This window comes from Saimiri boliviensis, chromosome 2 (assembly GCF_048565385.1).
Source record: "Saimiri boliviensis isolate mSaiBol1 chromosome 2, mSaiBol1.pri, whole genome shotgun sequence".
Lineage (NCBI taxonomy): Eukaryota > Metazoa > Chordata > Mammalia > Primates > Cebidae > Saimiri > Saimiri boliviensis.
Genome location: NC_133450.1, coordinates 117,383,584 through 117,406,997, shown reverse-complemented (window position 1 = coordinate 117,406,997; position 23,414 = coordinate 117,383,584). Strand labels below are relative to the sequence as shown.

The 23,414-nt window shown below is 38.7% G+C and overlaps 1 protein-coding gene across 12 annotated transcripts in view; it reads left to right on the top strand.

Moving 5' to 3' along the window:
- The window catches only part of CDIN1 (CDAN1 interacting nuclease 1), a 1,267,257-nt gene that overhangs the window by 1,237,609 nt on the left and 6,234 nt on the right, over positions 1-23,414 (top strand). Inside the window, exon 11 of one of the 12 annotated variants that reach the window (XM_074394125.1) lies at positions 1,318-21,950. The exons of the other annotated variants lie outside the window; for them this stretch is intronic. Within the exon in view, the coding sequence (XP_074250226.1) occupies positions 1,318-1,396 (79 nt within the window). The 3' untranslated portion in view covers positions 1,397-21,950. Of the gene's footprint in view, positions 1-1,317; positions 21,951-23,414 lie in introns of those variants that run through there. 12 annotated transcript variants of the gene reach the window in all.

Sequence of the window (23,414 nt, the reverse complement as noted above, 5' to 3'; positions counted from 1 at the left end):
TGGTCCTGCTTGGTAAGTAAATTCTCCCAATTTAAAAAAAATTCTTTACATGATTGATACCTCTCCTCTTCCTTTGTTACTTTTCCCTTCAGTACCATAAACATAATTGTTGCACCATGGGGCTCTTGCTAGAAATAGGCTGGAATTCCTGTAGGCTCCACTTTCAAGACAGCTCCCCTGCTGATTTTGTGGTATTGCATGTGTGATTTTTTCCTGCCCAAATGACATCACCAAATCCTGTTAATTTAAGTGGACCTGTTTGGGCCATGAGGAGATGGGTGATCTTTCTAAATTAGCTAAGAGGCTGAGTTCAGACATCAGGATACTACCCTTGTAAAGGTTTCGTGTATACGTACAGATTCACCAAAAAGGGTCTCTGTAGTTGTTACTTCTGCACACTTCTGATCACGGGGTGAATGATTCACATTTACATGGTGGATGCTTCTGGCTGCTAAATCAGCCAGAGGAAATACTTGTAACTCAATCACAAAAGAGCTAAGGTGCTCTCGTAGACTTCAGTTCCCATCATAATAAAATGATAAATTTAGTAATTTGCAAAAGAGGCACTGAGAAGTGATTACAGCATATTTGAGTAATCTGTCTGATTCTCTTCTGGGATCTGTGTTAACCAAAAGTCCAGTAGGCCTCTCACTTTGGCCCAGTGCGCAGTTGTTAAGCTGACAATTCACTGACATTCTGGGATCATGCGACTTACTAACCCAGGGAGCCGAGTAGTCATGAATTGAAGCATAGGACATTTGTGAGGCAGGAGCAAGGGCCTCTACAAAGGCGAGTTACACTGATACATACAGTCACATACACACCTTGGTTCAAAGAAGAGCCACTGATCATAGCCTGAGCTGCTGATTGGACTTGGGACTTTTTTACACATTGCAACTTGAAAACTTGCTCTCCAGTGACCCAGGGAAAACTATTCTTGTTACTTTGCACAGATAACTAATTGGAAGTTGAGCACCTCTCAAGAGTTCAGATACTTTTTACAGAAAGAATTGGTAGTTAAGCTATAATTCTTGAACTGAAGATTTATTGTAACTGAGAAACTGCTTGCTGAAGTTTAATTTACCCCTCTATTTGTTAGGACTTGTTGACTTGACACAAACTATACCATAAAGGCAGCTAAACCCACACTGTTCATAATGCTGGCACAGACACCTGTAAGAGACATTTCAGAATATTGACCAGTATTTTAATAATTCTGCCTAAAACCTTATTAAAGTGAGATCAGCAAGTAACTCTAAATGGACATATTACCCATTTTGATGTAACATAAAGCTCATTTATTCTGACTTTCCACAGGTTTCCAGAGTTCAATAATGACAGTGTTTATAAACTAAGAGAAAATGAAAGTAAAACAAATAAGGAATATTTAGAATAGGTAAGCATGCATGTCCTAAATACAAAGCTGACTTCACTTTAGAGTTCAAAGCTGTAAGACCAAACATATATAAATGTAAGGTAACTTTTTATTCCTTTAGATACCATTGTCTCAATCCTGTGATGTTATAACATTGTTGCCACAGTGAATGGCACAAATTGGGCTATGTTCTTTATCACCTCCTAACTAACTCTATTAAGAATGCTACTTGCCTTTTTATTTCTGAAAGTATAATATTTCTGAACGTGCGCTAAACGTATAGAGTTTTTCATCGTAGTTGTTTGTTCACTGTGTGTATCATGTACTTCCCCCCCAGTGGACACGTCTCATTGTGACACCCTCTCACGTTTATTCTGTCCGTATTAGCATCTTTTTAATCCTGTGTCCTTCCGACTGGATTTGTGGACCCAAGTTTCATAAGGTCAGTTGTTTTATGACACAAAAGATCCTATTAGACCCCAGCATACTGGCCACCGGTATACTGACTCCTGCACATCCCACATCTAACCTGCTTTCATTCTTTCTGCTGCGTCTGCTTTCATCTCTATTCTTTTCTTCACCACCAATCTTGAAAGAGTCATCTGCATTCAGGGTCCCTCCTTCCTCCTGTCTCCGAGTCTGTCTCCACCTTCGTCTCTGGGGTGTAACGGCTCTGGTGGCACCTCCTAGCTGTCACAGCCTGCAGAGATGTCTTGCTCCTTACCATTTTTCATCACAGTCCTCTCTTGGACACTTTAAACCCTCTCTTGACTTCTGTGAGACCACTCTTTCCTAATTCTCTTGGTGTCTCTCAGGCTGTGTAATCATCTTTGCTGGTTCCTTCGCCTCCATCCGCCTCTTACATTCTTGGCCTTATGTTTCCGTCCTCACACCCCTGCTCACCTCACTACAGCAAGCTTGTCAAAGGTGTCTGTCTTCACAGCGTTTCCAAACGTGTATCATCACATTCGATCTTTTTCTTTTCTTTTTTTTTTTAGTTCCAGATATATTCTGTTAACTGGCTACTGCACTGATTTTCAACCAGAGTTCTAGGGAACACCTGAAGTATCAGGCATGGATGCCTCTGCCCTGATTCTGACCCATACAGCCTTCTCCATCTTTTATCTCTCTCATCCTTCAAAACCACATAGAAATTTCACCTTTTTAGTTAAATAAACCACTCCCACCATGTCATTCCTCCACCTCCGTCACTACCATGGAAATGTGATAGCTTTTCACGCATTTCAGTGCAGTATTAGCTGTGCTGTCATGCTCTCAACCCACATTTTCATTTTCATGAGCCAGGATACTATACTAGTAAGAATGCTTTTCCAACCCTTTGAAATCGATAGTCACTTGTATATACTTTATTCAGTCTTGTGTTGTTTGAATATATTGTCTTTCATTGTATCCAGAACTATCTTAAGATTATAGTAAATGTACTTAATGCCTCAAAATATATTTAATTAACTCATATTAACTAAGTTGTTCTTATAGCATAATGGTAATACACATATTTTTACATCTTCTTATTAATTCTGAAAATTAGATTTTAATTGTACTGTTGAGATAGTCTGTTCTGTCACTTAAGGACTGATTTCTGGCTGTTTGAAAATGTCCTTTTGTTTTAATTTCATTCCCAGTATATAGCTGTAAGAATCATAGCAAAGGAGCAAAGACTAGGTAATATCTATCATATATTTAATATGTTATTCATGCTTTTTAATAGAAATTGTGCAAATCACAGTTGTGAAACTGAACTAAGACCAATATATTTTCACTTACCTGGAAAGATAAAATATTGCCCAATGTTCAAAGAAAAATATAACAATGATTATTTAAAAAAAAAAAAAAACAGATGACTCATTTGAACTCAGGCATATTTTAATTTTTTGAGGCTCTCATTAGTATATCCTGACAGATAAAAATTAATGTTACCTTCAGATGTTTTAGGATACCTGAAAAAAAAAAAAATTTCATAGATTTTAAAGATTTGTCTATGATTACGAAATATGAAAGAGCTTGTCAGAAGCTGATGGTAGCAGAATATAAAATACGTCAATATCTAAGTTTCAAAACAAAATTATTAAATATATTTTAATGCTTAGCAATTATATCAAATTTGTAGCATTTAAACACTCTGAATAATTGATTTTTTATCTCTGTATACAAGATTAGATGCAAACTGTAAGGACCCATTTCATAAATGTAATAGGAACTATAGGGTAAAATATTCACCAAAACTTTCCAGAATACTTCAGTAAACTGTGAACAAGAAATCAGAAGACCTGGCCGGGCGCGGTGGCTCAAGCCTGTAATCCCAGCACTTTGGGAGGCCGAGGCGGGTGGATCACAAGGTCGAGAGATCGAGACCAACCTGGTCAACATGGTGAAACCCCGTCTCTACTCAAAATACAAAAAATTAGCTGGGCATGGTGGCGCGTGCCTGTAATCCCAGCTACTCAGGAGGCTGAGGCAGGAGAATTGCCTGAACCCAGGAGGCGGAGGTTGCGGTGAGCCGAGATCGCGCCATTGCACTCCAGCCTGGGTGACAAGAGCAAAACTCCGTCTCAAAAAAAAAAAAAAAAAAAAAGAAATCAGAAGACCTTCATCCTAATAACTTCAGTGTCTTGCCAGTAAGTCTTGGGGAAGTCACTTAGTTTCTGTGAATACTTAATCCTCCTAAATAATGGATTTTCATTTTTTAAAAAGCATAAATCACTGTAGAAGTGTAAATTGGAAGAACTGTCTGGGGCCACACATAAAATACATTAATAATAGCTGATGAGCTTTAAAAAAAATTGCAAAAAAATCTCCTAATGTTTTAAGAAAGTTTATGAATTTGTGTAGGGCTGCATTCAAAGTCATCCTGGTTCGCCTGCAGCCCACAGCTTGGACAAGCTTGCTCTAGACTGACTGTCCCGAGTGCTTCAATTCCCTGCATATTACTGTCATTTAACTTTGGGTAAGTTACGTACATTTGTCCAAAGAAACTGACACCCACCACTCACACATGCAAGTTGAGGAGTTCCAAAATTACAAACCATTTTTTTGAGCTAATGATGTTGAATCCTACAGAGTAACTAAATATAGAAACATTAAAATAAAGTTTAATCAGATTATGGTGGACACTTGGGAAAAGGTAGGCAGGCACTGAGTAAATATATATTATAAATCTTCTGCGACCTCCTTAGTTTTTCAAGATGTGTATTTTGTTAAAAAATTAACGGGCTAAGGAAGTCTGAAAAAAGGTTGGTCAACAGAAACAAAGTTACAGTGACATAGGAGGAATAATTTCTGGTGTTCTACTGCACTTCAGGTGACGGTGGTTAACAGTAAGGTATGCATATTACCAAATAGCTAGAAGAGAGGCTTAAGACAAAGTCCTAATATCACATGATGAGTCTAAAAGGCTTTTTTCCTCTTAAAATCATGCCCTACACATGATGTCCTTCCTCCTCATGTAGGTTATTATTTCCATCCTCTTCTGAAATACCTGTTCTTGTACTAGAAGGTTTGAGAGCAGCAACTGACTATCTAAAGGCAATATAGTAAAGAATCTTCAAAACTGACATGGGGCTAGTGAGACTTACGAGAGTCAGTCCTAGAAACCAGTGAGTAATCTTGGGTGAGAAACAAGAATTCGCCTTTCAAATGGTGGCTGTTGGTCTGTTTCCTTAAAACCAATGCTTGGTCCATAAATAAGCCTAAAGGGTGTTATAAATGTCAGGAGCTCTGGGTGATTGATCTATGTTGGATATATCACGAAAATAGACCGAAGGCACAAGGGTTGCTTCCCTGTGGAAATTGTGGTGGTAAATTGCCATCTGTGTCCCCGTTATGGACCTAGTTGATCTGATTGTGGATATAACAACTTTACAAACTAGACTTTTGCTCTCTTGAGATCTCCATTGTCTTTCTAAGAAGTTTAATAAATAAAATAGCACCTTGCTTTTCAGCCTCAAGCATAGAACTTGGCAGGGAACTGGAACTGTTGCCAGCTCTAAACTCTAAATTTCCCAGCTCTAAACTCTAAATGCACCTTTCCCAGTGTTGCCACCGTTCAGAAGTCTGGCTAGAACTGGATTTGAGTTAACCTAAAAGGTGAGGAAGGTATGCCAGTGTTGGAATATTACATGCCATAAAGGCTCAGGTAACCCAAACATACTGTTAGACTACAGGTATGAGTTTTGTTGTTCAGCCGCAGAATAGAGTGGCTATAGTTAACAACAATGTATTGTATATTTTAAAGTAGCTAGAAAAGAGGGCTTGAATTGTTCCCAGCACATAGAAATAATTGAGATGATAAATTCCCTGACTCAATCATTATACATTCTACGCATATAACAAATATCACATGTACTCCATAAATATCTAAAATATTATGTATGAATTTTAAAAAGAAATTTAAACGTCGAGATGACCAATTTAAATTAAAAGGGAAAAGTTGCAGTTCATGTTCCTCTAAAGATACTCCATTAAATTCCCTGGGAGAAAAAACGTAAAGCATGAAAAGCAGTAACTTTAACTTTTCTCTGACTGTGCCAGTCAGCACCAATGGCTCTCTTTCTTGTTTTAAAACAGCAGCAACAACTTCAGGTTCAGGGATATATGTGCAGATTGGTTATATAGGTACACTCGTGTCACGGGGGTTTGTGGTACAGATTACTTCATCACCAAGATACTAAGCCTAGTACCCAATAGTTATTTTGTCTGCTCCTCTCCCTCCTCAAGTAGGCCCCAGTGTCTATTGTTCTCCTCTTTGAGTCCACGAGCTCTCATCATTTACAATGGGCCTCTTTCTTGAGGAAGTAGGAAAGGTCGTCAAGTGAAAAAAGGCAAATCAATCAATAAAGCAAACAATAGCATTTTTTTCAGATCATTTGGCCCATCTTATATATGCCGTAAGGTGTGACGTCTAGACTAGACCTACACAAAATAGCTATGCAACGATACTCTGCCGGCCTTTTCTCCGTAGAAAAGGTTATTTAACAAATATTTATTCAATGTCTACTATGTGCCATTAATCACTAAATGCCAGGTAATAATAAAGTCGACAAGACGCCTGCATAGAGCAAACTCAGTAGAGAAGATAAACATTAAACACAAATAAATATGTAATTGGAGCGTCTTTTAAACTTACAGTTTGGCAACAACAGTAGAGTCATTATAGCATTTTGTTTCTGAAGTCCTTAGAATCGTAAATCTTTCAAGTTTACATAAAGTTCATAAATCCCTATAGGTTTTATTATAGCATATATCTGCAGAGGCACAATTATCTCATTAAAAATAAATTTCATACCTAGTGATTATTTATGCAAGACATTGGACATACTATTAGGAATCTTTGTTATTTAATATCTAGTATTGAATAAGTATTTGGACTCAACCAGTTGTCATAGCTAGTTAGGCATATCTATCTTCCTGTTTCCTTCAACAAGTATTTCTTTTAAAAGAGATAATGGATTTGTTTTTGCAGTGGTCCTTTCTATAACGGAGTTGGGTGGGGTTTTCTCTGCCTTTGGTATATTATATTTTACTGGGCTGACATCTACCACTTCACAAGAAGTAGGGTCTTTTGTAAGCAAGAGATGTTCACAGAGTATTTCAAGTATCACCTTGCATTGGCCTTAGCCTGGTCTGTTACTTCGGGCCCTAAAAATAAACACATATGAATCAGCTCGTGGCAGCATGCGCAGACCAGCGTGCAAGGACCTCAGTCTAACCTCATGCAATAGCTTGTTTTATGTCACCCAGGATGAGGGAGTCTGCAGCCAGGAATGCCTCTGAAAGAAAAGACAGTCACAAGCTTAACTAAATGTTTAAAATAACCTTCTGACTCCTCTTCACATTGACAGATGGCTTTCAACTCAGTGAAATCAAACCGCCACACCAGCCCTGATGGCTCTGTGGGGCCGTATTAGAGCCACTGAGTTTGTAAAGTCAAACTACAGGTTGTCAGAGCATCCCAGTGTAACTCCCTCTTGTCTTGTTTTTAATCAAAAACCAACCAGAAGGGAACTCACTCCTGGAAGTCCTTATCTCCATAAAATGCAGCTAATGACTCCTGTTAAGTTAAATAAAGTTTCTGTGTAACTCACTAAGGAAACTGTTAGCTGTTCACCTCGTGCCCGCCGACTTCTCAAAGAATACAAATCGGGGGAACCCTGTGGAGCTGGGCTGTGAATGTTTATATACACATACTTTGTCCCAGCGACTCCGGAAAGCTGAGCCCTCAGTATAGTTTTCATTTTTTTTTTGAATGACAGTCTTTTTTCTGTCTGGAGTGGAAATGAGGTGGGGGCCAGGGGGAGGGTGGATTTGTTTTAATGTGCACTTTTCTTGAATCGGTTTATCCCCAAATAAGTGAGCTGCAGTAGATACTTCGGTCCGGCACAAAGTAAATACTTAGCTTACAGATTCCAGGCAGAAACATGGCCCGGAGTGTTTGGGTTTCAAGAAAGAGGATCACCCTCTTTTGTACTTGATAGCGTCGGGCTTTCCACCAGTGTAGCATCCATCGGGCCCTCCAAGCACCTTGGTCTGCTATGCAGTGCCCTCCTGGTCCTCATCAGCCACACTCCCACGCCACCCCACCTTTAAGCTGTCTCCTGCATGGCCGTGATCTTTCTTTCTCCTGAACTCTTCTGCACCGTCCTGAAAGACCCCCCTGCTTCCTCTCCACTCCATCTCCGTGTGCCTCTTCCTCCGCTTGAGAACCTCCCCTCCCCACCCACTCGGTAAACTTTGACTTCAATACTGAACCCAGAGATCACCTCCCCTCAGCTCAGAACCTTGCCAGGTAGGAGTTAACTGCTTCCTTCTCTGAGCTACCCCAGGGCCTTCTGCACAGCTCTTTTAGAACCTTTCTGCTTTCTCATACACTTGTCTTTTAATGTGCTTGTCTCTCTTACTACTAAGAGCCCGTGAAAGACAGGAGCTGTGTTCATGTTATCTTTGCATCACCAAAACGTGGCATCCTTTTCAGGAAAGCAGAAGGTATTCCTGGCCCTATTCTGCAGGGAGGGGGTGGGGAGATAGCATTGCAAGCTGACAAGAGCACTATACTAGAAGGAAATAGAGCCAGGTCCCTGCTGTCAGTCACTCCCATGTCATCTCAAGCAAGTCACTTGACCTCAGAGAGCCTTGATTTCTTCACCTGTCCCATCAGAATGATGGGGTTTTTTTGAGGATTATGTAAATTACCGTATACTTTGTGAAAGCGTTTTAAGAACTGCAACGCATTCCTCTCCTGGTCACCTGAAGAATAGAAGCAGAGTTCACCAGAGCTTCTCCTGCCCTTTGGATCCAGCCCTGCAGTCTTCTGTACTCACACATGAACCTTCAACTGTTTCTTAACAAAACAAAGTTTTTCTGTCCTTAGCTTGGTATTTATTTCCTGCAATTGTCTGATAAAAAAGCAGCTTCATTAATCGCAGGAAAACAAAGAGTTTGCTTTAGAAATTGCCACTGGCCACTGGGCTTCCTAAAACCCCATTGTGTGATCCCCACTCTGCCTTAAAAGCCAGCTTCAGTGTCCCGTCGCTTTTCCGTGTTCTTTGTGACAGGGCCATTCCCAACAGTACCCATCGTCTGTTTCGCTAGTTATCGGTTTCCATTATCTTCTTTCCAGAGACTTCATTAGTTAAAAATGCTCTTCTATTTTCTGTTGTTTTTTATTAATTATTTACTGTGGTGAGAAAAAAACACATGACATTAAATATGCCATCGTAACTGTTTGTAAGTGTACAGTCTTAATGACGTTTACGTTTTTGTGCAACACGTCTCTAGAACTTTTATCTCGCAAAACAAACTCCATACTCATTAAACACTAATTTCTCCTACCCTTGGCAACTACCTTTTTACTTTGTTTTTATATTGTTGACCACTTTAGATACTTTGAGTGAAAGCATACAGTGTTTGTCCATTTGTGACGGGCTTCTTTCATTCAGCATAATTTATGTCCTTGTGGTTCGCTCATGTTGTAGCATGTGACAGGGTTTTCCTCTTTTTTAAGATGGTGTAATATTCCATTGTACATGGATATTACATTTTCTTTCTCCATTCATACATCTGTCAGTGGACATTTGAGTTGCTCTGTTCTTTCTCTTTTAAAAAAGCAAATATTAAAACAAAGATGAACTATTAAACTTGGCAAGATTTCACAATGCTCTTAAGTCTAAAATCAGCATATCAAAAAGTTATCTATACTCGCATGCAGTACTATTTACAATAAGAAAGATGTAGAATCAACCTAGGTGTCCATCGGTGGATGAATGAGTAAAGAAAATGTGTATACATACACACTGGAATACTATTTGGCCATTAAAAAAGGCATTTAAAAAAAGCATTAAAAAAAGTTATTTGCAACAACATGAATGGAACTGGAGGTTATTATTTTAAGTGAAATAAGCCATGCACAGAATAAGAAGTATTACATGTTTTCACTCTTACATCGGGACTTCAAAAGTTGTTCTCGTGGAGTTAGCGGGTAGAGTGACAGCTACCCAAGGCCGGGAAAAGTGTGAGTTTAAGAGTAGGGGGTGGATGAAAAGAGGTTGGTTAATGAGTACAAACATACTATTAGAAGGAATAAATTCTAATGTTCAGTAGCAGAGTAGGCTGACTATAGTTAACAAAAATGTATTGTGTATTTCAAAATAGCTAGAAGAGAAAACCTAAGTGTTCCTAACACACTGAAATGATCATTCTTTGAGGTAATGGATACACTAAATTTTCTGGATCATTATACATTATGCAGGAAACAGTATCACCTACACCCTATAAATATTCAAAATTTTATATACTAACAAAAATAATAAAACTTTGAGTATTTGGTCTCATAGGAAATGTCTTCAAGATGGTACAATGAAACTTGAAGACAATGCCCTGAAATTGGCGTGTGCAGCCCTTCTTGGTTGTGTGAACTAGGCTTAAATGTTCAAACAGGCACAGCACTGTCATGTCATTAAGAACAGAAACCTCTTTAAATAGCATTTAAATCACTGACATCACCAGGATTCTCTGTCTAGTCTCTTTTAAAGTAGAGTTTCTCCTGGTCTCATGAAGCCGATCAGCTCTTGTTTTTATTTATTTTTGTTTTCTTTTTAGAAACAGGGTCTCACTCTGTTGCCCAGCCTGAAGTGCAGTGGAGCAGTCATAGATCACTGCAACCTGGAACTCCTGGGCCCTAACCAACTTCCCATCTCAGCCTCCCAAAATGCTCGGGCTACAAGCACGAACCTCTGCACCTGAACTAGCTCTCTTTTTTAAAGGCAGACATGTGAAATGTTTTTTCCTGTTCTCTAGCTCACAGAAACGTCTTGTCTGGTTATAAATTTAGGAAATTTTCTGACCTAGTTTACTCACACTTCCCACCCCTCAGTTGTGCATTTCAAATTTTGTTTGTTTGTTTGTTTGTTTGTTTGTTTGTTTTGAGATGGAGTTTCGCTCTTGTTGCCCAGGCTGGAGTGCAATGGCGCGATCTCGGCTCACCGCAACCTCCGCCTCCTGGGTTCAGGCAATTCTCCTGCCTCAGCCTCCTGAGTAGCTGAGATTACAGGCACGCGCCACCATGCCCAGCTATTTTTTTGTACTTTTAGTAGAGACGGGGTTTCACCATGTTGACCAGGATGGTCTCGATCTCTTGACCTCGTGATCCACCCGCCTCGGCCTCCCAAAGTGCTGGGATTACAGGCTTGAGCCACCGCACCCGGCTCAAATTTTCTTCCTAGGACAAGTAATACCTAGCACTGCCTTTGGTTAGTGCTTTATACATGCAGTTTTCTTTTTCCCACTGAGTTCATTTCCACATCTCTGGACAGAGATCTTGTCTACTTATGGAAAGATCTGTGGTAGAAGTTTAGAAAATTTCTTTATTAGATTCTACTGTTAGGTGGGGTTTTGGAATGGGGCAGCAATGAACTTGTACAGATTAAATTGTTATGAAGCTTACTACTTATTCTCATATCTACCCTGAACTTCAGGACCCAAATGCTCTTCTACTCACTTTATAGATAGAGATGTCTTTGGGCTATGCCAGGAAGATCATCTGGTATAGTCAGTCGTGGATTAACTGCAGGGGCATTACGTGTACTAGAATACTTTACTCTCTCATTGTGTTTGGGAGGGAACCAAATAGAAAAAAAAAGAAACTATAAAACCCAGAACTGCAGAATGACAAGCAAGATATTTTCCATCACACAGACCCTCAGCTCAACCTGAATCGAGTCCAGGATGGCCTCCATCCCTGTCTAGCCTTGGCATTCACCCCCTTACCATGCACCTGTCTGGCCATGCAGTCAGGCCTCTTCTGTACACCTCTCCGCCCTGTCAGGAATCATCCTCTTGAGCTGGACCAGAGTGCCTTTTCACTCCCTCAACATGGCTTCCCTCTTCATTTGGAAATGTCTCTGGCTTAGAACTCCATCTTGCAGATCCAGAATTAAGCTCCACATTTAATATACAATCAGGCACCATCTATACAAACTCAAATTTTCTAACTACAGAGTTGACCTTTGAAGTTCACATATTTGCATTTTTCTTATGCTGAGCTTAATATTCTATTTTGCTATTTTATTGTACATGACTCTTTGAATAAATGGCAGAGTATAAATACCTTAAAAGCCTCACAACCAATATATAGAAACCCTAAGAGTAAGAGTCTCATTTCCTTAAAGGAGCCCTATTGAAAATGGTGCAAAGATCATTTTGTAGAGTTTATATGTTACAGAAAAGCAGAACCGTGAAGAATACAGATGTCTGCTGAATCTGGGAATGCCATAAGCATTGTAGGGATGGCATTTGTGGTTCAATGAGTGCAAATCCATGTGTCATACACAAATACAGTTCACTTTAATAGTTTGCTATCTCTTCACTCATCTTAAACACCTTAAGGTAGTTGGAAAGGGAGGAAGAAATAAAACATGAACCTGCTGAGATATGGCCAGGAACAGTAGTGCTTCATTTTGATTGATGTTTTTACAACCTTATCTTCTAGATAAAAGCTACTGTAAACAAAAGCCTACCTAAACTGATTGTATTTAAAGAAATCAAGAGCCACCTGTGTGCAGCAATTGGCTCCCAAGTGCATAGTTTCTCTTCCTAGCAGCCAGTTCCTGCTGCTGGCAGCCACCACTTTAACCAGCAGTAATGTCACTTCCAGGGACTGGCACTCTTGGTTTCTACCACGCTTTAAACCACAACATCATCTCCCCCGTAATATCCTAGGCAGAATAGATTCCTACCAGCAATCTGGGATTTTGCTCTTCAGAAGTGTACAACTTGGACATATTTTTAAGGCTCATTTTCTTACCTTTAAAAATGACTTTCTGTGGCCAGGCATGGTGATCATGCCTGTTATCTCAGCACTTTGGGAGGCCCAGGTGGGCAGATCTCCTGAGGTCAGGAGTTCCAGACCAGCCTGGCCCACAGGGTAAAACCTCATCTTTACTGAAAATACAAAAATTACCTGGGCATGGTGGCACACTTCTGTAGTCACAGCTACTCTAGAGGGTGAGGCAGGAGAATCATTTGAACTGGGAGGCAGAGGTTCCAGTGAGCCAGGATCACACCACTGCACTTCTAGCCTGAGCAACAGAGTGAGACTCCATCTTAAAAAATAAATACATAAAGTAAAAAGACTTTCCTTCATTATGTAGTAGAGTTATTAGCAAAAAAAAATTTTTTTGCCAGGTGAGTACTAGCACTCAAGCTGCTTCTTCTAGGGCAAGGGACTGTGGAGTGGTATTCATTTGTGCATTCGTATATCCACTCAACAGATATGTATTGGCTGACTCATATGTGCCACTGAAATGCAAGCTACTCTCATGAAGCTTACATTCTAAAAGTGTTTGTTTGCTGACTGCAAGGCCAGGTTATCCGTATTTTTTTGAAGACCTGTTTTATATCATTTTTTCTTACCTGATTGTTTTTTCTAATGACCTAGACCAGGCATCCCCAAACTACAGGCCCACGGTCCCCTGAGGCCATTTATCTGGCCCCCCGCCGCACTTCAGGAAGGGGCACCTCTTTCATTGGTGGTCAGTGAGAGGAGCACAGTATGTGGCAGCCCTCCAACGGTCTGAGGGACAGTGAACTGGCCCCCTGTGTAAAAAGTTTGGGGACGCCTGACCTAGACATTTCTAACTTCTAATTTATTTTTCCCCTTTCCAGCATGTGCCTTCATGAATCTGCAAAATTGGGAGGTTTGGTTTGGGGGATGAGGTTGGCAAGCCAAAGGAATTTTCCTTATCATTAAATATTTCTTGTGAATAAGAGAAAAACGTAATTGCTCAGAGTGAGTTGGGATCTGACATACCTAAAGCATTGTGTCACATTTGTTAATGTTAGATTTCTAGGACAAACCTGTATCAGCCTTAATCTTTCAGTTATTTGACATTGTCAAGGATGAAATTCCAATAGTTTTTTTTTTTTTAATTTTAAACAGACTTTTATATATCCAAAACCCATAAATCTCTCTGTGCTTTGAGATAAATGTCTGACTGAACTCTGAGTTACCCTGTGATCCTTTGAGAACTATGCCAAGGAAAAAGAAACCTCATTCCCTCTATTAGCTAATAATTAAAAGCTACTTGAAAAAGACCTATTTAGGGTAAGCAATATTTACATAGTCTTTTCCATTTTCTAATTTTTTAATTCCTACTATTCAGAAAGTTAGAAATGGAAAGTTCAGAAATCACCTCAAAATTCATCAGAGCAAGTGTGATGGTTGATAAACTGGCAAACACCAAAATGGACTGCACCACTGTCAGCCAGGCTTTGCCAACTCCATGATCACTAGCCATTATGATTGTCATAGCAATTATAAATTCTCTGGCATCAAACACTAAATCAGCTGAAATGATGGGTTTGCCTCTGGCGTGTTTCCCTGGGGAAATAACAGAAAACATGTAATAATTCACACAACCAATTTTGTTAAAACACCCCGAACTTTTGGAAGAAGGCTGGGGTATAAATTCTAGGTCAGTGGACGTGATTTGCACCGTGTCCATGTGAAGTATTCTCTCATTTTAGTACTTAAGTGTTTTCAAAGTAAACATAACCTTGGGTACTTGGTTACTTTTAGGGTTTCTATGTCTTTTCCTGTGTTTACTCTCTCTTCCCATTTGAAAATGGGTTCTGTCCTCTTCATGCATCCTGTTTGTAACGGAGCCACAGCTAACTGTGGATGAAACACATCCACAGCTAAACTGGATTTCAACCTGAAATTCATCCTCCAGTTTCCCAATGAAATCATCTCAATGTACCTCTGACGGCATCATCCCTCTATGTCTCTCGGGACCCCTAACCTCAACTTTCCCTCCCCTCAAAAATGGATGTATCATGGAGAAAATTTATAGGGCTGATATGTGAATAAATGCAACATAGTTGAAAAGTTGCCTTTTCCAGGAAGACTTCCAGAATCATTGTCATTTCTCTAATTCTTCTTTTACTGTGAATCCTTTGGCATTTTGTTTTTTCAAGTGATGTCATTTTCTCTGAAAATGTGAAGAGATTGGTTGCTATGTTAAGCAGTTTATGGAGAGGAACTTTTCTTCTGTAACTTTTGCCCTATGCAGGGTGGATGACGTTTGTATGTAGATGCTTATAGGTAAATGCAGAGGGACTGACCCAATCCAGGAGTAAACATTTCTCCTAGAAAACAGAGACTAAAGACGGCAGATTAAAGACAAAATTGCTTTTGCCTTTGTTTTCTATTGTAATCTTCTGAGAAAAGAGTTAGAAGAGGCTGGAAAGACTGTCAATATAGCATCTGTGTGTATCCAATATAGGACACAGTGAAGTAGAAATTTAGCACCTTTTCAGGTAATTTAACATGGACATGAAAATATCAAGGTATATAATCACTGTGGAGAATTTCAAGGTGTTATGGTTGTGTATTTGTATACATTTAAATGTTTCCTCAAAATAGCGTATTTTCTTTGTGGCATACGGCCCAAAGTGAATCAGTATTAATAATATGTTTTTACTTTTTTTATTTCTAAAATTAAAGAAATTAAGTTGTGTCACAGAGATAAAGTTGCACTTTTCATAGCCAACATACATAGATTGAATGAGAATACTCCTAACTAGTTTCTCTTTTTGTGGTCATTTTAGTCTGCAAACAACAGACCTGGCAAAGTTAAAAAAAAAAAAAAAAAAAAAAAAAAAAAAAAAAAAAAAAAAACCTAGATGAAGGATGAAGCAATCAAGTTAGCATATGTTAACTTCATTTCTACAAAAAAGGAATATTTGTATTGTATATTAAATTGACCATAGTGCCAGAACCTTATGATGTTATATTACATGATCACTAATCTATTATTATTGTACACATATTTATGCACAGGCATAAATATACACATACTTTGCATATAAACATGTGCAGGCATATTTCACTTGGACTGAAAAGTTATTTACAACTCTGTCTGGATATACATACAACAGTGATTAACAAGTGCATAACCAATCTACGACACGCAGATTAAAACTAAATAAACACTGTAAGAGTTTATTTTAAAACAATTACAAGATGTTTTATGTTTCTCCTCCTTTCTGAACTATGTGTTTGAAAAGGCACTCTTCATAAAAACCACATGCAAGTCTTTTGGATGGAGAAACAATCGACTTCCAATGACCACATGTCTGCACACATCCTCAGAAGGTAGCACAGACCCCACACAGCAACTCAGAATGAGAAAGAGAGATATATATGATTATGAATATGTGTGTGTGTGTATGTGTGTGTATTCACAGGCAAATTTTAAAACTTCTCTAAAACTCCTCCTCTTAAACTAGTATGCTTTTACATTTCTTTTGGCAATACAGTAAGATGGTAAAAGTATGGGATTATGTACTATTACACAGTTTGTTTCTCTACCTATTACAGAAACTCTTAAAATTGACATATATGTCAATATGTGTATATACACACACACAATTCTCTGCTGTATACACACACATATATACATGTCTATGTATGTGTATACATATATATCATATATATATATATATATATATATATATATATGATATATAATGATTCTCTGTTTCTATTTTAGAGGAGTTTTATCTGCCTGTGATTTGAAAATTTGGGCTAGGATTGAAGGTTTCCGTATGTTTTTGTTTGATGAAGACCGTCATGAACAAGAAACTTGACTAAAATTATCATTCCCTAGTGTACTTGTCATCCTTCAATTGAGAATTGTTTCACTGACTTGATGCAGATTTATATTGTAGGACTCTACTGCACTGAGAATCCTTTTTTTATGCTATTATGGTAATTAAGCTCATTTGGGAAGAAAAGTATTAGGTCAATTTCAGGAGTTTCCATGATCACAGGCAGAGAGACAAATTGTGTAAAAGTACACAAATCCTACACCTTTAACCATCTTACATTACCAAAAGAGATGTAAAAGCATACTTGTTAGAAAAAAAAAAATGCAGTGATTTTCTCATAGAGCTGAAAACATGGGTAAGCCAAGTTAATGGCACAAACATAAGAAGCATCTGCATATTAGAGGTATTTTAGGAGCAAAACTGGGCCTTTGGGGCATCCTGTTATCAACCCTGTTTAATAAGTCTAAATCTTCTTTTCTGGGAAAACAAATCTCTACCTCATATGCTCACTGAGACCAATTGTTTCCCTCAATTTTCCTCATAACTTACTCCAGCTGTTTATTTCCGTATATATGAACAAGCTGTGGCAGTGTTCTGGATTTACTCCTCTCCCCTCATGTTTAGATTCTGCCCTGTAACTTCTGATCCCCTTCACAGCATGAAACATTTCTCTTCTCTGTACTTTACATAGTGATTCTGTAATTCTTATTCCCTAGCTTACTTCCACCTGATTGTCAAAGGTTTTAAATATGCTCCTTCAAATGTAATCATTTTCATTTCTTTTGCCAGAATTTTGGGTTGCCTTTCCATATACTTCCTAAATGTGGTGACACGTAAATCGAAAGAAGTAGCTAGATAAACTTTTTAGTGTGAAAGTATTGATACGAAACTTAGTTATTCCCCCTGCGTAGACAGGTAGATCCCAACTCATACACTAGGTTCAGGATCAGTAGCCTTGCTTCCAGGGCCCTGCTTACCTATCACCTATCCAGGTGTAGTCAGTATTTTTCAGAGTGGAATGACAGTTATAAAATGCTATGTAAACACAAGGTATAATCAGACAGTAAAGTATAATGGTTATAAGGGTAAGCCATAGAGCCAGGCGGATTGGGTTCGAAACCTGGCCCTTTTTGGGTCCCAGTTTCTTCATCTGTAAAATTAGGATAGTCTGAGTGCCCTCTTCACAGGATGGTAGTGAGTACTGTATTAGTCTGTGCATGTGAAAGTCTTGAAACCCCGCCTGCTCAGTTAGTTGCATCTTTGTTGTCGATTACTGAGATCTTATTTTATATGTGCTTAGCATCTTTACAGACATAATGATTAGTCAAGGGTTCCCTGATATCTATGGAGACCTAGAAGCTCAGATGGCTTCAGGAAACCAACTAGGGGTTATTGGGATCTAATTTAGCAAGATGATATGTAATCTGCCTTTCTTTTCAACCGTCTCTGAAGAAGATGCTTGAGGAAAAGTGTAACAATAGAAAGTTAATAATATTCTCCATTCTCCATAAGTTAAAATGCCATCCTAGTAAATCATGCATTATAAGGTAGTGTTAGAGACATGGCAAGGAAAGGGGAGTATTTTGTTTTATACTTTAAAAAAAAAAGTGAGCAAGTTCTTCCTGAATTTGCGGCACTAAATTTTCTGTCTGAACCACCGAGTTTCTCCAAGTTATAGAAAACCTTGAACAGAAAGACACATATACCATATTCTGCCCAACATTCGCAATCTGGAATCCTCCAGGCTTATCTGAGGATAGCTAGACTTCTTTGCAAAACTAAGAATTTACTCACTGAAGTACCATTTTAAAAACATTCTTGGTGATAATCTTTTAAAAATACATTAACAGCTTTCACGGCCTTTTTAAAACTGAACAAAATGTAAGCATTTATGTTTCCTGCACTGTCCTCAGCACCTGTTGGATCGATAAAGCCTGTTAGCCCCAACACCGAACAGCCAGGGACTCACACAGTTGGGGTATTTTTATGTCTTACTTCACTGCTTTTCAGCAGGCATTCACCTTGACTGACAAAGTGTTCTACCTGTAACCAACTCCTTCAAATATGTAGCTTCAGGAACCCAATAACCAAGTTTACCAGAACAACAGAACTGGAGACAATCTGGAGAATTCTTTATGCAACCTTGGCATCCTAGGTATGCAGCACGGAGGGGTATTGATATATAGTGGAAGTTAGGAACCAAGAAGCTCAGCTGGCATAAAAGCACAGAGTTGCTTAATAACTGTGATTTGCTTTCATAAAAAGTTGCCACTTACTGATAATCTCCTTCAGTAATCCCTTCTTCTGTAAATTCTGAACTGAAAAGCAAATATCCATACTGCATGTGTGAATAATATTTGATTTATAGCTAAACTTGAGTCTCTAGTCCATATGTATATTAGTTATCTATCAGTATATAACAAATGACCCCAAAACTAGGTGACCTAAAGTAACACACACACACTTATCTCACAGTTGCTGTGGGTCAGCAATGTGGACACAGCATAGCTGCATCCTCTACTTCACCATCTCTCACAGGCAGCATTGGCCCAGGGTCTGTATTCACATCTGAAGGTTCAACTGAGGAAGGATCCACTTCCAACCTCACTCATGGGTTGTTGGCAGGAATCACTTCCTGATGGACTGCTGGACTGAGGACTTCATTTCCTCTGTGGCTGATGATCGTAGACCACTCAGCTCCTTATCCCATGGGCCTCTCGCACATGGCAGTTGATGTCACCAAAATGCACAAGCAGAAAAGGCAGTAGAGTCTAATAGCAAGATGGAAGTCATGGTTTTTTCAACCTCATCACAGAAGTGACATCCTGTCACTTTAGCTTCATTCTTTTTGTTACTTGCAAGTCACTAGGTCCCCTTCATGCTCAAGGGGAGAGGATTACACAAGCCATAAATACAAAGAGGCAGGGATCATTGAGGCCATCTTAGAAGTTTGCTGACCACAGTGTCTGTCTACAGCTCTTAATTGCAATTCAGAAAGAACTCTGGTACCACCATTGCTGTGGGTCTTCTTTCCTTACTGCTGTCACCCAATTTAGTTTGACACTTCTCTGCTGTACCTTTCTTTCTATGTATAATGTAACACTGCTGAGACTGATCAGTAGAGTAAGCTCTAAATGAGACCCGTTAAAGTAGTTAAATGTCTTCCCTTCCAGCTCATTTTTTACTGTGAAGATGCGCCATGTTTGCAGGGACAGGTTTGCTACAAATTTAGTATTTCGCTATATCTTAGTGTTACTGTATTGTAGAATCTCTGTTGTGTATGCTGTTCACCTGTATATAACATATCCATCTGTGGCAAGAGGTGGAATCAATTAGAATGATGTCCCCAGACCCTGCCAAATAGAGCATCTTCTTTAAAGCAAAGAAATAATTTTTGCTATCCCCTACATGTGATAATACCTATGCTTCTATATTCGATCTACTTAGAAAATAGATGACTGAGAGCTACTGTGAATCCTATTAGCTACATTTTTACAATAAGACAAGTTTTATATGTATGTGTATGTGTATATATAGGTGTATCTATATACATACATAATTGCTAATAATTCTGATTTGCTTTCATAAAGCAAATATATTATACACATATGTATATATGCATATGTGTACATGTACACATATACACACATACATATGCATATATGTATACATATATACATATACACACATACATATGCATATATGATACATATATACATACACATACATATGTATATATGTATGCATATATATGTGTACGTATGTATACATATATACATATGTATATATTTGCCTTATGAAAGCAAATCAATACACATGTATATACACATATATACATACACACACGTACACACATACACATGTATGTATGATGTGTGTATATATGTATTTTCTGTCTGTAGATAGTGCTTGGTATGCATAAAAATCTCTTGTAATCCCTTCACAACCACTCAGAGATCTGTGTCCCAGGGTTGGGAACCTCAGAGCTAGAGCTCAGGGCAGGGTTCAACAACTCAAATACACACAGGGGCTAGGTAGGCAACATAAATGAGCAAGGTAGGATAAGAAATATCTCCTTTTCCATTTCTTTCTTAAAATGTTAAACCCTCTATGGTTGCTTTGCTTTTCCAAATGTGATAGAGACTTGAGAGTAAAGAAGTAGGTCTCTACAATTAGAAAATCCACAAGCACAATGATAAATGCTGCCTGGCACTGATCCTCGGCATCAGGAAGTGACAGAGAATAGCGGGGACAGTGGCCATCCTCAGAACCTAGGTTATATCTGAAGGGGGCAGCTGTTACTTATCTCCAGCTGGTTGTTACCATATTGATTAATTTCTCAAAAGAAGCTAAATATGCAGGATTTTGTGTAAGCATTCCCAATTTGTATGCATTGGTTTGGTTTTTTAAAACTAATGAAAGCCCAGCCTTGATTTACTAGATCTACTAATGTCACTATTTTGCAAGGCTGCTCACTCCATGTTTTCAAAGTTTCAGTTATAGAAAAAAAAATTGTATTTGTGTTGAATCAAAATCTAATTCTTGGCTATGTTCAAGGATTGTCCTAAGTCTGTACTTGAGAGCTACACCATGAATCAAATCCTTCCTCCACAAGAGCACTCTCAAAATCAGAACATGATGAGCATGTTAGTGAACCTTAACTGTACATTTCTAGGTCAGACATACTCTTATTCTAACTGTGCCTGGAATATCCTAGGATTCACCTTTGGTTGACTTTCAAATGGGAGATGTTCCCCTTAAAATATGACACCAGAACTCTCCAAAATGCCCTAGATGTGGCTTAACCATTGCAAAAGACATTGATTCTCTTTTTCTGGTTAAAGCCTAACAGTCTATCACCCTGTTTAGTGAACCGATCACTACCTCATAGTGAGTGCATGACAAACTGCCTTAGTTCTAAAACTGGTTCCTCCACTTTTTAGCTATGAGACCTTAGGCAGTGTACTTAATTGTTCTATGCCTTGGTTTCTTCGCTTGTCTGACAGGGGTAATGATTGTACCAACCTCATGGAGTTGGCATACACATTAAGTGATTTGATATATATAAATTGCTTAGAACAGTGTTTTGCACATAGTAAGTGGAGTGAAGTGTTAATAATTAACGTTGTTGTACCTATATTATTTTCACTATGACTTGTAAGTATGCCACTAGTATGCTCCTTCTGGTCATTAATAAAATTGCCATGCCAAGGCAATGGCTGACCCCTGCCTACATCCCTGTCTCTAGACACGCACGGATTCAGTAACCAATGAAAAGATGTCTGATCATCTTAATGCTAACCTTGTATTGCCCATCCTGTCCTTGAGGGTATCTGTAATGTACTAGGAACTATCTGAGGAAAGGAGGACATGAATACAAATAAAATGTGGCCTTTACCCTCAACATGGTCCCAATATAACAGACAAATGGTGAAACAGAGGAAACACTAGCAAACAGGTATGCACAGAAAGGCCAGCTTTAGTTCCACAGACTCTTACTGAATTTCTCTAAATATCCTAAAATGGAATGAAACCAGAGAATCACGTTTCTTTTATATTTATTATATTTTAAGTTCTAGGGTACACGTACAGAACCTGCAGGTTTGTACATAGGTCTGTACGTGCCATGGAGGTTTACTGCATCCCCAGCCCCCATCATGTACATTAGATAGGTTTCCTAATGCTATCCCATCCCAGGTGTGTGATGTTCCCCTCCCTGTGTTCATGTGTTTGCATTGTTCAACACCCACTTAATCATGAGGGAACTCCCATTATTCTCTTTGTAGCATTCACAATTGCTACAGAGAATAAAATACCTAGAAATACAAGGGTTGTTTAGGACCTCTTCAAGGAGAACTACAAACCACTGCTCAAGGAAATAAGAGAGGACACAAACAGATGGAAAAACATTCCTTGCTCATGGTTAGGAAGAATCAATGTCATGAAAATGACCATACTGCCCTAAGTAATTTATAGATTCAATGCTATCCCCATCAGGCTACCATTGACTTTCTTCACAGAATTGGAAAAAAAACACTTTAAATGTCTTAAGGAACCAAAACAGAGCCCACAGAACCAAGAGGGTCCTAAGAAAAAAAAAAAGCTGGTGGCATCACACAACCTGACTTCAAACTATACTACAAGCCTACAGTAATCAAAACAGCATGAGACTGGTACCAAAACAGAGATACAGACCAATGGAACAGAACAGAGGCCTCAGAAATGCCACACATCACAACCATCTGATCTTTGCAAATGTGACAACAACAAGCAATGGGGAAAGGATTTCCTATTTAATAAATGGTGTTGGGAAAAGTGGCTAGCCATATGCAGAAAGCCAAAACTGGATCCCTCCCTTACACCTTATACAAAAATTAACTCCAGATGGATTAAAGATTTAAACATGAGACCTAACACCATAACAACTCTAGAGAAAACCTAGGCAATACCATTCAGGACACAGGCCTGGGCAAGGACTTCATGACTAAAACACCAAAAGCAATAGCAACAAAAGACAAAATATATAAATGGGATCTAAGTAAACTAAAGAGCTTCTGTACAGCCAAATAAACTATCATTAGAGTGAACTGGCAACCAACAGAATGGGAAAATTTTTTGCAATCTACTCATCTGACAAAGGGCTAATATCCAGAATCTATTAACTTAAACAAATTTACAAGAGAAAACAACCCCATGAAAAGGTGGGCAAAGTATGTGAACAGACACTTTTCAAAGAAGGCATTTATGCAGCCAAAAAACATATGAAAAAGAGCTCATCATCACTGGTCATTAAAGAAATGCAAATCAAAACGACATTGAGATACCACGTCATGCCAGATAAAATGGCAATCATCCAAAAATCAAGAGACAACAGATGCTGGAGAGTATGTGGAGAAATAGGAATGCTTTTACGCTGTTG